The sequence below is a fragment of the Oncorhynchus tshawytscha genome, linkage group LG25 (genome assembly GCF_018296145.1).
Source record: "Oncorhynchus tshawytscha isolate Ot180627B linkage group LG25, Otsh_v2.0, whole genome shotgun sequence".
Taxonomy (NCBI): Eukaryota; Metazoa; Chordata; class Actinopteri; order Salmoniformes; family Salmonidae; genus Oncorhynchus; species Oncorhynchus tshawytscha.
In genome coordinates, this window is record NC_056453.1 from 12,926,420 (window position 1) to 12,941,903 (window position 15,484).

The window sequence follows — 15,484 nt, forward strand, 5'->3', positions numbered from 1 at the left end:
CACACACTTTGATTAATACAGATAATTGCCTACACCCCCCCCCAAGGCACTACTCACTGTACTCTTCAGGATGAATCAACAGGAAGTAAATGTTTGTCGTTTGTCGTTTGTTGTTGTTTTGTAGAGACTACAACAACTGTCATTGGTGAGAGGACTTGGTGAGAACATTGTGAAAGAAGACCTGTTACCATCTCCTTTTTCACCATGGGAACATAGACTCAGCAGGATTTTTGCCACTAAACTCTGGAGAGAGGGAGCTACATAGGAGTACAGTAGACAGCCAGACACAACTTTCTACAAGCGACCTGTCACTCTTAATAGGCAGCGATGAGAGGAGAAGGAGAAGGAGAGATGTTCGAATGAACCCACCTGTCTCAGACATTTAAAATGGATCACTTCAGTGATAGCTGAATAGGTTATCACACCAAGAAGAGAATGATGCAAATGAGAAGTAATTGTCGCAATGAAACCACTCTGTGTGGTGGTGAGTTGTTACTCCTAGACAAAGGAAGATGACTTGTAGACAGGTGCTAGCTACCGGAGCCCCACCATAGGCTAGGACTGTGAGTAAGAGGCCCTGAGAACACAATAAAGAAAGCACTGAGTTAGACCTCCTCTACCACTCTCCTTCCGCTGAACACTTACTGAACTGCCAGCAGCAGAGATCGACAGGCAGGCAATTTACTCCACAGTGTGGGGCACAATGCACAATGTCTCGCAATATTTCACAATGTCTGGGCCAAGGCTGCTCTGCTGTTGTCGAACCCAAAACACTGCAAAAGTTTTTAATAGCCTATGTTTTAACATCTCTTTTTGTTTGTTGTTTACATGTGCATTCTAGACTCGTTGTACATACATGGCACTTGTCTCTTTCTTTTCTTCACAACTGTACATAGTAGGAATATAGTTACTTGACATACAGTGCCTTCAGAAAGTATTCACACCCTTTGAGTTTTCCCCACATTTTGTCGTGGTTGAAAATGGATTAAATTGAGATCTGTTTTTATCACTGGCCTCAACATGATACCTCATAATTTCAAAGTGGAATTATGTTTTTTTCTCCCAAATCTGTACAAATTAATAAAAAATGAAAAGCTGAAATGTCTTGAGTCAATAAGTATTCAAGCCCTTTTTTATGGCAAGCCTAAATAAGATCAGGAGGAAAAATTTGCTTCACAAATCTCATAATACGTTCCATGGACTCACTCTGTGTGCAATAATAGTGTTTAACATGATTTTTGAATGACTACCTCATATCTGTACCACACACATACAATTAACCCTCAGTCGAGCAGTGTATTTCAAACACAGATTCAACCACAAAGACCAGGGAGGTTTTCCAATGCCTCACGAAGAAGGGTAGATGGATAAAGTTATTAATTACACTTTGGATGGTGTATCAATACACCCAGTCATTACAAAGATACAGGCGTCCTTCCTAACTCAGTTGCTGGAGAGGAAGGAAACCGCTCAGGGATTGCACCATGAGGCCAATGGTGACTTTAAAACAGTTACAGAGTTTAATGGCGGTGATAGCAGAAAACTGAGGATAGATCAACAACATTGTTGTTACTCCACAATACTAACCTAAATTGACAGAGAGAAAAGGAAGCCTGTACAGAATGAAAATATTTCAAAACATGCATCCTGTTTACAACAAGGCTCTAAAGTAATACTGCAAAAAAATTGGCAACGTAATTACCTTTTTGTCCTGAATACAAAGTGTTGCATTTGGGGCAAATCCAATACAACATATTACTGAGTACCACTCTCCATATGTTCAAACATAGTGCTGGCTGCATCCTGTTATGGGTACGCTTGTCATTTTTAAGGGCAGGGGAGATTTTCAGTATAAAAAAGAAGGTTACCTAAGCACAGGCAAAATCCTAGAGGAAAACCTGCTTCAGTCTGCTTTCCAACAGACACCTTTCAGCACGGCAATAACCTAAAACACAAGGCCAAATCGACACTGGAGTTGCTTACAAAGAAGTCAGTGAATGTTCCTGAAAGACAAAGTTACAGTTTTGACTTAAATCTAAATGACAATCTATGGTAAGAACTAAAAATGGTTGTCTAGCTATGATCAACAATCATTTTGAAAATAATAATGTGCAAATGTTGCACAATCCAGGTGTGGAAAGCTCTTAGAAACCAGAAAGACTCACAACTGTAATCGCTGCAAACAGTATGTAAATGAAGGGGTCAGTTGTGAATATTTGTACTTATGTAAATGAGATATTTCTGTATTTCATTTTCAATACATTTGCAGATATTTCTAAAAACATATTTTCACTTTGTCATTATGGGATATTGTGTGTAGACGGGAGAGAGAAGAAAAGTTGAGGCTGTAACACAACTTATGTAAATGAGACATTTCTGTATTTCATTTTCAATACATTTGCAGATATTTCTAAAAACACATTTTCACTTTGTCATTATGGGATATTGTGTGTAGACGGGAGAGAGAAGAAAAGTATATTTAATACATTTTGAATAAAGGATGCAACACAATGTAAGAAAATGTGGAAAAAGTCCAAGGGGTATGAATACTTTCTGAAGGCACTATATACAGTATATGCATACAGATAGATACCGCATCCATTTCATCCCAACAGCAGACCTATCAAAGTAAAGAATATTTGTATTGGATTTCCCTTTTTCCTCTGTGTTGTTTTTTAAACACTAGGTTTGTTGCTCAATCACTTAGGCTGCTTAACACATAGGCCTATAGCACTGGGGAGGAAAGATACCGGTAGCATATATAGATTGTGTAAAAACATAATATACTTCTCGCATAGAGTAGTGCTTCCATAAGCCAGTTATCATATTGGCTCTAATGTTGAATTTCAGCTATACTCAGTTTAACCCCGTGTTAACCTGCCAGTTGCTAGCAGAGTCAACTGACCCCTTTGACTAACACCTAACCCATTTGCTGGTGTGCATCTGAACAATATGTCCTTTGCATTTAAAAAAAAAAGAAGAGATTTATGGTTGAAATGGTGTTTAACGATGGCGACACCAATTGTTATAGGATCGAATAGGCCTACTCCAGTAGAGAACCTAGACAGGCTATTGACCCTCTTACTGTATCAATCGTTTATCCTATCCTAGTTCCACATTAGACAGGTCAATATTTTTCATCCCAAATCACATCTGCTAGAAGGGCAGCTACAGAATAACAGCATTGAAGTCACAATATACCCCAATCGCTAAAATGACATTGTATCAGATCAAACTCAAAACCCAACCTTGGTTTTACCATTTTAACATCTGTACGGTCCTCAAAATAAAAAAAGTTAGCCTCAGCCGTTTTTTGCCTTCCCATAAACCCAAGACAAATTTGAAGTCCATATTGTCCAAGGTTCCGTATTGTATGAATAAAAAGATGAGTCCATCATGCAAGATTGTAACGTGTAGCGTGGTGTAATGTTGCGTATCGGGGACTACCTCAGCATGAGGTATCACTCATAGCCAACATTGTTATCCCCGAAGAATTGTTTTTTTTACATACAACTTATCGACTACAAGACAAACTTTCGGCTTCTCTGCTCGGAGCCTTTTGAAAGTGGGATACAGGGCACGTTCTCGCCACTATTTCATGGAGAAATTGTTCCCTGATGGAGAACGGACCGGGCCTTCCCTCCCCTCTGCCACCGAAATGATAAGCCAATTGAAAATCAATTGTATCCACCTGTTATCTCGAGATGAAGTTTCATGAAAACCTTGACTTTATCCTCAAGTTGCCAGATAGTTTTCATTTTCATCCTCCTTTGTTCCCATCATAACAATGTTAATTCTCCATACATCTGCACCTCAGATCAAGTAATTCTGCTTTCATTGCGTTATTATCCTACCGTAGCCTCTGCGGGGTGGCTTATAAGGGAGTCCTCGGTCGTTGTCAATATCTTATTTTCAGCTCGTATTTCTTCCATTTCATTGTTGTAATCCATTCCTGATTTGAGGGCCTCGACCTCCTCCGTTAACCCAGGCAATAAATCCACCTTTTTCAAACGTTTGTTCGTGCTTGTCAGCAATGCCCTATCTTCTGCTGACATTGTTGTAAAAGCCTCTTCCACTGTTACATACGGGTTGTTTAGCTGGAGGCCTCCCTTACAGTTTTGCTCAAGGATAGGACAGATCTTGTTCGCCTTTGATGTGTGTGATTGTTGTTTTTGAGCATATCAAAGTGTTGATCGAGAAATCGTTTCAGGTTCACTGTATATGTATATTTATATATATGTATATTTATATATATGTATATTTATATATATTTTTTTTTAGTTATCAGCCAATCCTCAATTTCTGCGTTTAATTCATGGGACAAGCTGTGCCGACCACGTTACCACTTGCCACATCATTTCCCTCCCTGGTCTTTGTGGTTGAATCTCAAAGCAGCGTTGTTTGTTGTCTGTGCGTTTATCTAAATGACAGTCCTTGTCGCCATGTAGTGATTTCATTATTTGTGTAATCCAGTCATGGGTTTCAAATATGCCAGTTAACACTAGAACCACCACGGGCTAGCAATCACAGTGGAAATATTACATTTAGCCAAATTATGCTATTGAGAGATGGAATCTGAGTTAAAAAAAAGTGCAATGGATGCTGTGGGCCATAATTATGCGGTATGTTTGATGTACTCAGAGGGCTCTGCAGGACGTTAAGAGGGGTTTCCGAGTCCAGTTAGTCTAACCCCACTCACCCTCCTCCTCTCCTCAGATATCCGTGGCCTACAGAGTTTCCTGGACCAGACATCTCGGCAGGGGCTGGACGTATCTCTACAGAGAGTGGACAGGAACATCAGTAAGGTCTTCTCGAACCTCTTCAACACCATGAGGACAGAGGAGCTCAACCGTTACAGGGACACGCTGAGACGTGCCATCCTACTGCTCAGCCCCCGAGGAGCGGAGGCCTTCATCCAGCAGGTAAGTGAGAGAATTTAGGCCTAGGTATAACCACACGTACATACTCGTGGGTGCACTTGAACACACACAAATCCAGGCTGCGTCACATCCGGCCGCGTTTGGGAGTCCCACAGGGTGGTGCACAATTGGCCCAGTGTCGTCCAGGTTTGGCCGGGTGTAGGCCGTCATTGTAAATAAGAATTAGTTCTTAACGGATTTGCCTAGTTAAATAAAGGTTAAATAAAACATGAAAAAATAAAAATGTGTGAGCACACATTTACACACACCTACACACACACACGTGTGAGCACACATACGGTACACACATGTACTTCACATGCTCTGTGCACACAAACAGAAACACCCCTAGACATAGCCTTACACCAACTAGTCTATACATACAATACTTATCAGACAAATAGTGTTGACCTCCATGAGACATTGTCAATCAATGAATCAACCAATCAAATGTATTTCCTAAATCCCTTTTTACACCAGCAGTTGTCACAAAGTGCTATACAGATAACCAGCCTAAAACCCCAAAGAGCAAGCAATGCAGATTCACAAGCACAGTGGCTAGGGGAAAAAACTCCCTACAGTGGCAGGAATCTACTGTAAGAAGAAACCAAGAGAGGAGCCAGGCTCCGAGGGGTGGCCCGTCCTCTTCTGGCTGTAGGTTAAATGAGTTCATGGCCATTTAAGGCCAGATGGTTCTTCAAGACGATTGGGATTATCCTGATATTCCCCCTCTAGAACCCCTCCCCCTGGTCGACATACGGTTCGGGGGCATTGTCTATCATTAGACATTACACATGCCTCCTAATAGCTCAGTCTGTCAGTTGTCCTGGAGATGTCTTGGGACTCAGGCTCAGCACCGCAGAGCAGAGCAGACGGCCCGTCCACAACTAACAGACAGAGCGGAGAAGGAACACCGTTCTCATGCATATGGATGAGTCAGTTCTCCGAGCCTCAGCCCAGGCAGGCTGTATTTTTAGAAGTTTTAATTTTAGCAGGCAATGAGAGAAGAAGGTGTAGCCATGGCACCTCTGACTCGGCAGCTGCATTCTCTTTGGAACGTCAGTCAAACTGGGCGCCGGTGGCAGCTACCTGCTTTAATCTTTAATGCCTCGTCATACTCCGACTCCCATTGCTACTCTGCCTCTACCGGGAAATGCTTGTGAATATTTGAATTAGCTGTACTGCTCTGTAAACCAGACACGCTGTTCCATACTGTAACATATCACTGCCTGTCTGTCTGGATGGACTGTGGTGTTCTTACATCTATTCTGCCCAGCCTCTAGAAAGACAGACAGACAGACAAACAGACTGTCTGTCTTTTGGTTGGAGGGGAGATTTGGACTTGTTTATTAGTGACGAGTGTTGAGTGCTGCACCACTGGCATTGCCCTGGATCGACAAGTGATTTTCACTTCAACTTCCCACATGAAAAAATACTACAGATTACTATAAAATACTACAGTACTTACTGTAGTATATTGTAGAATATTACACTACACACTGTAGTATCCCTCAACACTACAGTATTATCCACACACAAAAGAAAACTCTCATAAATACTACAATATTGTCCGCAAAAACACGACACTTTTTTAACCATAGTAAAAATAACAGTAAAGTACCTGTCCATTCCCCTTCCACCATATCTGCCACCCATACTGTACATGACAAACTTACATGCCAAGTATATACCATATTTTGTTCCTACAAGTAATGAAAAAAACAGAAGCTCTGAACTATCCATTTCAAACCCCAGTCCTCATCACCTACTAGTTATGGAAAATGTGTTCTTTTAGAATTTATCCAGTAGGTTTCATGAAGGAGAAAGCCTCCACTTCTACAGTATGTCAAAGATAATAAAACAGAAACACTATACTGTAGTAAAAACTACAGTAATGTCCATAAAAACACTACAGTAAATGGGACAATATATTACAGTCCGCAAAAACACTACAGGAAATATTTCTGTGTACTACAATACACAAAAACACTAAATGAATTACCATGGTATGTACTACAGCTTTATTTTAGTACAGTATTTATACTATAGTTAAATCTAAATACTACCGTGTTCAGTGTCATTTTTTTTCTGACTTAGTCAGTGAACAGTACAGTAAAGTCTGCAAAAGCACTACAGTGAATACTACAGTATTTATACCATAGTATACCATAGTATTATTTCATGTAGGTTGCTTAGAGTGTTAAGGCCTCTTGCCCCTCTCCGATCCCTAAGGTGTGTAGGTCATGCTGTAGTTACTCAGACAGTCCTGTTGGCCAAGTGTGTTATTGAGAGTTATTTCCTTTTCCTTCTCCCGTGGCCTTTTGGTGAAGTGTAGCCGGGGTGCTGGTGGGTGAGATGCAGTCGGTTGGCCGTCTGAGGAATAAAATTGACGCAGCAGCCTGTCTTGTTGTGGCTGTCAGAGATGACAGGTGAGCACTCTCACTTGATTAGACATGAGACCAAATTCAAGGTACTTTTCAAAAGAGATCATTCTGGCAGTTTCTTTCTGCCTTCCCACACTGCCTCCGCCTGACTTCAATTGGCTGTTGTGCAGTTGGACGTTTCGTAAAAGGACAAGTAACACCCTGCAGGTCTGATCCTGCAGTAGCTCTGTCGGAGGATGTGTGGTCAGTGATGGAAAGAGAGTATAAACGCACATCCATACCACAGGAGCACAGGAGCACACACACACACACACACACACACACACACACACACACACACACACACACACACACACACACACACACACACACACACACACACACACACACACACACTATGATGACACCACAGCTTGTCTCTATCTCTATCTCGGTCTCAGTCTCTGTCTCTGTCTCGGTCTCTTCACGAGTGCCTGGTTGAGTGTGGCGTGGATATATCTCTCCAGATAATGGATGCCTTTATGTAATCTATATGACACTTCGTGATACGCTTGTTCAAGGAAATCGTTGACTTTTTATTTCATTTTGATTGAGGACGGCACACGGAACATTATGTTTGATTTAGAGGTTGTATCTCACAAATAATAATAGAAAAGATAAAGCGTTTTGTCAGCAAGCACTAAAAAAATTGCCTTGGTGTTCAGCACTGCTGAGTGGAAATCTATGTGTACACGTGACGGGGTGGTGAGCCACTGTGTACAGGAATAGCCAGGTGTCGGCTTTGATGATTGATTCTGTTTTCCATGTCTGGGCTGTTTTGTTCCCTCGTGTGACTACGGCAAATGAGCACTTACCGACAGGCTAGGGTAAGAAGACATGGCTCACCCACCATGTTTGTGGTCCTGTTATGGCTCAGTTGGTGCTTGCAACACCAGGATTGTGGGTTTGATTCCTGGGGCCACCAAAATGTACAATTATTTGGCATAGTAAAAGCACAAGGTGAATTGCTTCTTTGAGAACATTAATGTGTTAAGATTAAGAGTCCTTTTGAGATGTGACAAGGAAATGTTTTTTAGCTTTCAAGCGTAAATGCGCCATTCACATCCACTTGTGATTCAACAAACTATGATTCCAGATTCCACGCTCATGCTTAGTAGCCATTTTGTAAGCTGTCCATAGCCTAGGTTCCAGAACACAGAGAGAGAGAGAGAGAGAGAGAGAGAGAGAGAGAGAGAGAGAGAGAGAGAGAGAGAGAGAGAGAGAGAGAGAGAGAGAGAGAGAGAGAGAGAGAGAGAGAGAGAGAGAGAGAGAGAGAGAGAGAGAGAGAGAGAGAGAGAGAGAGAGAGAGAGAGAGAGAGAGAGAGAGAGAGAGAGAGAGAGAGAGGAGAGAGAGAGAGAGAGGCTGATGCAGAGGTAGTCCACACGGTGCCGTGAAATTTGTGGCGTCTGTTAAAGGCACAGCAAGAACCATGGCACTGCCCCCCCCCTTAGGTACCCAGGACCCCCTCTGTGTCTCCCTTCAGTCAAGATTCAGGCTGCTCCCACGCACACACACCAAAGCCACACACTCAGGCTTTCAGTTCTAACACTCGGTGAAGAGTCTTCAGCAACTGTGCTGTACAGGAGAGGAAGCCCTGCTGCTCCTAGAAGAGATACCAGAGTATACCTTTGTCAGGAATAACGAGTGATGTCCACAGAAGAGATGGATTGATGCAGTGATTAACCAAATGCCTGCAATCGTCTCCTTTCAATCAGGGGCTTCTCCTCAGTTGTTAGCATTCACACCCAGTTTCCGTTTTGCCTCGTTCAGTTGTTTTTCTTTCCTTCCCACTCCAGGGGAAAGGAGGTCAACATTGAACGTGTTCACTTACTTTAAACAATGATGAAAAGGACTAGGTGACTTTAATCGTTTGGCGCTGAAATATTCATGTTTCTTCTCTGCTAGCTGCTGGATGTGGTGGCTAGTGGATGCTGTTTTGGCATCTCGGATGTGGGAGCGTGCGCTCTTTTCAGACACACTGGGATCCCAAATAGAACTACAGCCATATGTCGTCCGTAAGAGATGGAGGTCTACTAATGCTCTCGGGTGTTAAGAGCTCGGTGTGGTTCCCTGTACAGAGCTATACAGAACTTGTAAACTTGTCTTTTTCTCGAGTCAAGGCAATGGTACATGACAATCCGCGTCTGTGCGTCGATCTTCAATAGAGACATCCGAGGTTGTTTGAGAGACTTTCTATTGGTAGAACTGGCAAGGATATGGGCTTACACAATTTACTGGCTGCGGAGAAAAATACTCACGCACCAGGACCTATCTCCCTTCAGAGCTGTTGCACAGCTGTTGTTTTAGGGCCCAAGTTGAGGATGGAGGGATAGGTGGGTGGATGGAAAGTTAATAGAAGGATGGAAGGCACGATAAGGATGGATAAAAAAAACCTTGCTAAACACACATTCTAGTGCAGTTCCACCAGTACAACACTGTGTTTTCACTCCTCTCTCTCTTCTCGGTCCTGCGGAGTCTGTGAATTTCACCTAACATTCACACTGTGCAGATGCTCAGCTCATCGCAGTGCTGCCTCCAGACTTGCCAAGGCCTCAGATTGTGAAGTGACACCGTTTTTCATTTATTCCCAACGCTGTTCCCTGGTAGGGCCCTGCCAGACCCCAATCACTGAAGGTGTACGTCCCTATTCCCTATATAGTGCACTACTTTTGGGCAGAGCCCTATAGGCTCTGTGAAGAGGGTGTCATTTGGGACACTGTCAGGGTGCTCCATCAATCCTCATTCTGCCAGTCTTCCTCCTCTTTTCCCTGTGTTTTTTCTGTCCGCTGAGGTGAGAGGGAGGCTGGGCTGGGCTGGGGCTGTCGTGGCTAGGGAAGACAGATTGAGTGGCATCGCCCATCAGGCAGCCAGGAGATGACGGATGACACGTGGTGGGCAAGGTTCCACCTCCTGAGGAGGGGGGTGAGGAGCATGTGGAGAGCTGTGTGTGTGGGTGAGGGAGGGGAGGTTCTGTGTGTGTGTGTGGGTGGAGGGACAGTGCGTGCATGTGTGTGTTTGTGTGCACGGTAAATGACAGAATGGCAGGTTTCTCATTAGCCAACCCAGCAGCAGGAGGAGAGGGAACAGGGGTTGGCGTGAGAGGTTTTTTTTTTTGAAGCATGGGGAGTGATTAAAGGAAGGTCAGAGAGCTGTGGCACACACACGGACACTTGTACATGCAGTCGCACGCACGCACGCTCGCACACACACTATCAAACAACACACAAAGATATGTGGGTATAGAGGCTGAAGTTTGGTGATAAAAGTCAATTTCAGGCCAGTTGCTTCACAAATTCGTCTTATACAAATTTGTATTACTTTGTCAAGACACCTTGGGCCTGTGTGCAATTGACCAAAAGTCCCCAATGGGATTCAATCATTTAAGTTCAATTTCCAAAATATTGACAGAACTCTATGATTGCCATTCATTTTTGGTTTGTCAAAAGTTTGAGTCATTTGCCAATCTTGAGGAACACATTGACTACAGCAGCCCTGTATCCCAGCAACCCTGAATATCTATCAAGACAGGCTTCTCTGCACGTAGCCTCTTTAAGTAAGGGGTAATGTTCTGCAATCAGAAAATAGGCTATCCGGGGGTTACATTTGTAGAAGAGATCAAATTAATGCATTTCAAGTACCATTAACATCTATCACCGACATGAAATAAAATATTTCTAGTTGTGTCCAACTGAATGTAGTGTATATTCACTTCAGGCTTGCACCATCTTTCCAAGAAGTTGTGATGGTAATGGGAGATACTTGTCTCATTGCTGTTGTATGTAAATTAAGAAACGTTTTGTATGGAACACAAGTCCACAATTATGTACAGGACATACAAGTCCATATGTAAATTGTATTTATATAACGGGTGGGTCTAATCCTGAATGCCGATGGGTTAAAACCGCATTCCAGACGGTGTCTATTCCACAAGTTACCACTGGTTATCTCTATGACATTACTCTGTTCCATCTGACTGCGCAGTCCACTGTCTCATCAGCCCAGCCAGGCAATGTATAAACTTGATCTCCACTATAAAAAGCATCTTGACATTATCTCACATTTCTTTTAGACCAACATTTAGTTTTCAACAGCAGAGATTTGTATAAACCTTGTTGTCTTTCTCTCCGACATTTGCAACATTGTTTCAATATTCAAATTTGATCTCCAGCTGTCCTATAGAAATGAACATGTCGGGAGTCGGGACGAGACAGACAGGCAGGCAGCGTTTCTCAACAAGTCGAAATCACGGATCAGCTCGCATCATTTTTATGGATATATACAAAGAAATGTCAATTGAAAAAAAGGTCAAAAGAAACAAAGTGCAGCTAGTTTGCAGTCTTTCCAGATTCAGTTTGAAGTGATTGTGTTGTTGGCTAGTTCTTCTGAACAACAGTGTCCTGATGAGTGAGCTCATTTTGAATGCCAAGTGAAATCGCTCCCCATTAGCTCATTGTTATGGATGTATACAAATGTCTCTGGAAAACAGCTTAAGCAAATGCAAATGCAGCTACTTTGTTGTTTTCTGGCTGCACTTTTTGACGGGACATTAAGTTAGCCGTAGTTGGCTGGCTAGCACCCGAACCGATAGAACGATCGACCAGCTGGCTTGGGTAGCAACCATAGATTTGTGTCGGGACTATATCTCGTGGAAGGATGAAAGAGTATCTAAGTAAATGAATCAAAAATGTTTTGTTGATGACATGTCATTATTTGAATATGCTGGTAACCCGTTGTATTAAAGTGATAATGCCCTCAAAGTCGGTGTTTGGAGGATGTATTGGCATGGTTTGCCGCCCCTCGACTCGGGCCTAACAACACCCGTTCCAATACATCCTCCAAACACCAGCTTCTCTGCATTATCAGTTAAATAAATCACACGTCAGATCCACACAGAAGTATCACAGATGACATGCCCTTTTTAAGCATGTATCCCAGCCAAGACAAACTACCATCGTCTCAGCTCTCTCTCTCTCTTTCTCTCTCCCTCTCCTCATCCTCTCTCTTCCTCTCTCCTCTCCTTTCCCTCACACATGTCCTGCCTCATTACTTATGCTGTCCTACTGTGCCAGCAAGGACTTATGTGATGGGAGACAAATCCCGTGATTAGCAATGATTAAGAGCATCGTGCAGGGGGGGATGAAACTTGGAGAAACACCCTGTCTTCAAGAATCCTCTAATCCCGCTCTGTTTACAAGGTGTCATGTGTTGTCATTTACACAAGGAGCCGTGTCCAAGCCCGGTCCTTATACCTGCTTCTAATGAGTCCTGCTCAAATGTGATTTACTTTATGGCTCGTACACTGCAGGATAGTGCTGTGATGCTTTACTGAGCTGAATGGTGATTGTAAGGGGATTTGTATGCCATTTACCTTGGCACAGATATCAAATGGATGTGCTGTTTGAGACTGTATCATTTGTCACATGCGGAGATACGTAATTTGTTGTGCTGCCACTGATAAAATACATTGTTGTTCTATCACTCACAGGCATGACAAGTCTAATCTTAAATCCTAACAGTTGTCCGCATAGCGAGAACACGTTTTCACTGCTCCGGAGTCATATGGCGGCGAGCTTTACACCGATCCAGCTGATGCTTGGCATTGCGCACGGTGATGGAAACCCATTTCATGAAGTGCTACGCGCTTCAGCACTCGGCAGTCCCGTTCTGTGAGCTCGTGTGGCCTACCACTTTGCGGCTGAGCCGTTGTTGCTCCCAGACGTTTCTACTTCACAATAACAGCACTTACAACTGACCGGGGAAGCTCTAGCAGGGTATAAATTTGACTAACTGACTTGTTGGAAAGTTGGCTTCCTATGACTGTGCCATGTTGAAAGTCACTGAGCTCTTCCGTAAGGCCATTCTACTGCCAATGTTTGTCTATGGAGATTGCATGGCGGTGCGCTTGAGTTTATACACCTGTCAGCAGCGGGTGTGGCTGAAATAGCCGAATCCACAAATTTGAAAGGTGTCCACATACTTTTACATGTATGATTTATATGACAATAAAGATTTTGAGGATAACACAAAAAAACATAGAAACGTATTTCCATTGTGTTCCTCTTGTTAACCATGTACATCATTCATTAATGAACATCAAATTGAAGATTCAAAACGATTGGAGTTGAGGCAGTCTGAAAAGTCAGTATGGCTTGAGCAGAGGGCCCATCGATGGTACAGCAGGGAGAACGTCAGTCTGTCAGACAAGCCAGGAGTTTTCCATCAGGACCAATCGCCATATCCGATGTTCCCATTATCACGGACGCCATGCAAACATCACAAACACCATGCAAGGGCATGCAAAGGCATACACGCAGGTATGCACACACACACACACACACATATATAGAAACACACACTTGTATACACACACAAGCACACACACACAAGGCACACACACACACAGAGGCTCTGTTTCCGTTTGTTCTAAGGAGTCTGTCTGAATGTTCTATGTTCCTTGCTGGGTGCCTATCCCTACTTCTCCACGAGTGCTTGTCAACTCACTTTAACTCTAATAAAAAGCAATATGGCAAAGTACATGATAACAGCTGCAGCTGGCTTGAACAGAAGAGGATGTCATCAGGCTTAAAGCTCAAATCCTTGAGTGCTGACAAAGTGAAATGCCGTGCTAGCTACAGTGAAAGTGCTGAGTCTAACGATGTAGCTAGCACCAGGGAATAGTGTAACAGCAGAAAGCTTCACTCAGTCGGTTTAGTACGAACATGCATTTGAAATGAGTAACATGTCAACATGTTGAGAGCACAAACTAGGAAGAAATGTGTCACTATTAACTCTTGATGCAATACCCTAGATCCCCATTGTGTACAGTACGTTGTTCTTTAAAACCCTCTAGAGTCTAAGCCGGGGTAGAGGGGGGGGGGGTTGTTTTTAGATGGTCATAGCAAGGATCATTTAGATATTTGATTTGGAAACTTAGACCCCTTTAGGTATCCCCCCTTTAGGTATATTGAATTTGGCCTTACTGCTATTAGCCCATAGAATCACATTGAATAACATATTCATCAATGGAAAAATAGATAGTAAAAAAGAAATCGAAAGGAAGTTTGTTTTTAAATACTGTCCTATATCTGAGAGATATAAAAAAAACATCAGGAAACTATTAAAAATGTGTTTTACACATATTTAAGCCCTTTATTTAGGTACTAAACTACTTCCATATACAGTACTTCCATTTATTTGTTTAACTGGACCAGGCAGCCTTCAAGCATAGTTTGTGAAGCTTGTGAGCGCTCTAGCAAAACAACCAACATGGACGTGTTCGTGAGAGCCTCATCTTTCTCTAGCCATAGTAGTTTGTGGGCCAAACCGTTTTGGACGCTACAGACGTTTCGATTTTCAGAATGTGTCATGGTCTGGCAAACACTGCTGTAGCTTGGCCACCTTCCAGATGTGGAAGGCATTAACTTAAATTAACTTAAGAGGGTTAAAGGGGAACTGAATTGCCTGATTTGGCCTTGTTTCTTAGCGTGCTCATTTAGAAATGCTAGCGGCCATGACTGAACCGAATTAGAGTTGTCTTGCGGGTGTGGTTTGATGTGGGTGTTTCTTTGGGTGTGTCTTTGCCATTCAATCACAAGAAACAAGAGAAGTAGTTAGTAGTGACAGTGAGCTAAGCTAAGCTAACTTTGCTATGGAGAGAAGTTTTGAAGTTGAGGACTTCTCCCCTCCTGACTGAGTCGCCGTCTTGAGATGGTCAGCTAATTCAGTTCTATGTGTAGGCTAAAGCACACTAAAGCTAGTGTAGGCTAGCTTGGGGATAGCTGCAGCTGGCTAGCCTATCTAGCTGATATTTCTCTGTCAAATTACAGTTACAATTACAAATGACCAGTGTTGCCAATTTCATGACTTTGTTGCTATATTCAGTGAGTTTTCAGACCCATTCAGTGACTATTAGTCATAAAGGGGCTAGCGACGAATTCAGCTACATTTCAGGCTGCCTTTGGGGAGTTTTGCCACCAACTTTTTTGGTTTTGATAGCATTTAGCAACATTTCCCAGTCAATTCTGCCGCAAAAAGAAGTCACAACAACAGTGCTCGCAAAGGCAGAGGTGCAGAAGGGGAGGGGACGCAGTAAACACTACATCGGGGACCACAGCTGTACTGCAGCAAGGCAAATTGGTCGT

At 42.9% G+C, this 15,484-nt stretch overlaps 1 protein-coding gene across 3 annotated transcripts in view; it reads left to right on the forward strand.

The window, feature by feature from the left end:
• Positions 1–15,484, forward strand: part of LOC112224244 (glutamate receptor ionotropic, delta-1) — a 417,302-nt gene that overhangs the window by 258,345 nt on the left and 143,473 nt on the right. For all 3 annotated transcript variants that reach the window (XM_024387684.1, XM_024387685.1, XM_024387686.1), the window contains one exon: positions 4,717–4,922. In XM_024387684.1, the coding sequence (XP_024243452.1) occupies positions 4,717–4,922 (206 nt within the window). The remainder of the gene's footprint in view (positions 1–4,716; positions 4,923–15,484) is intronic.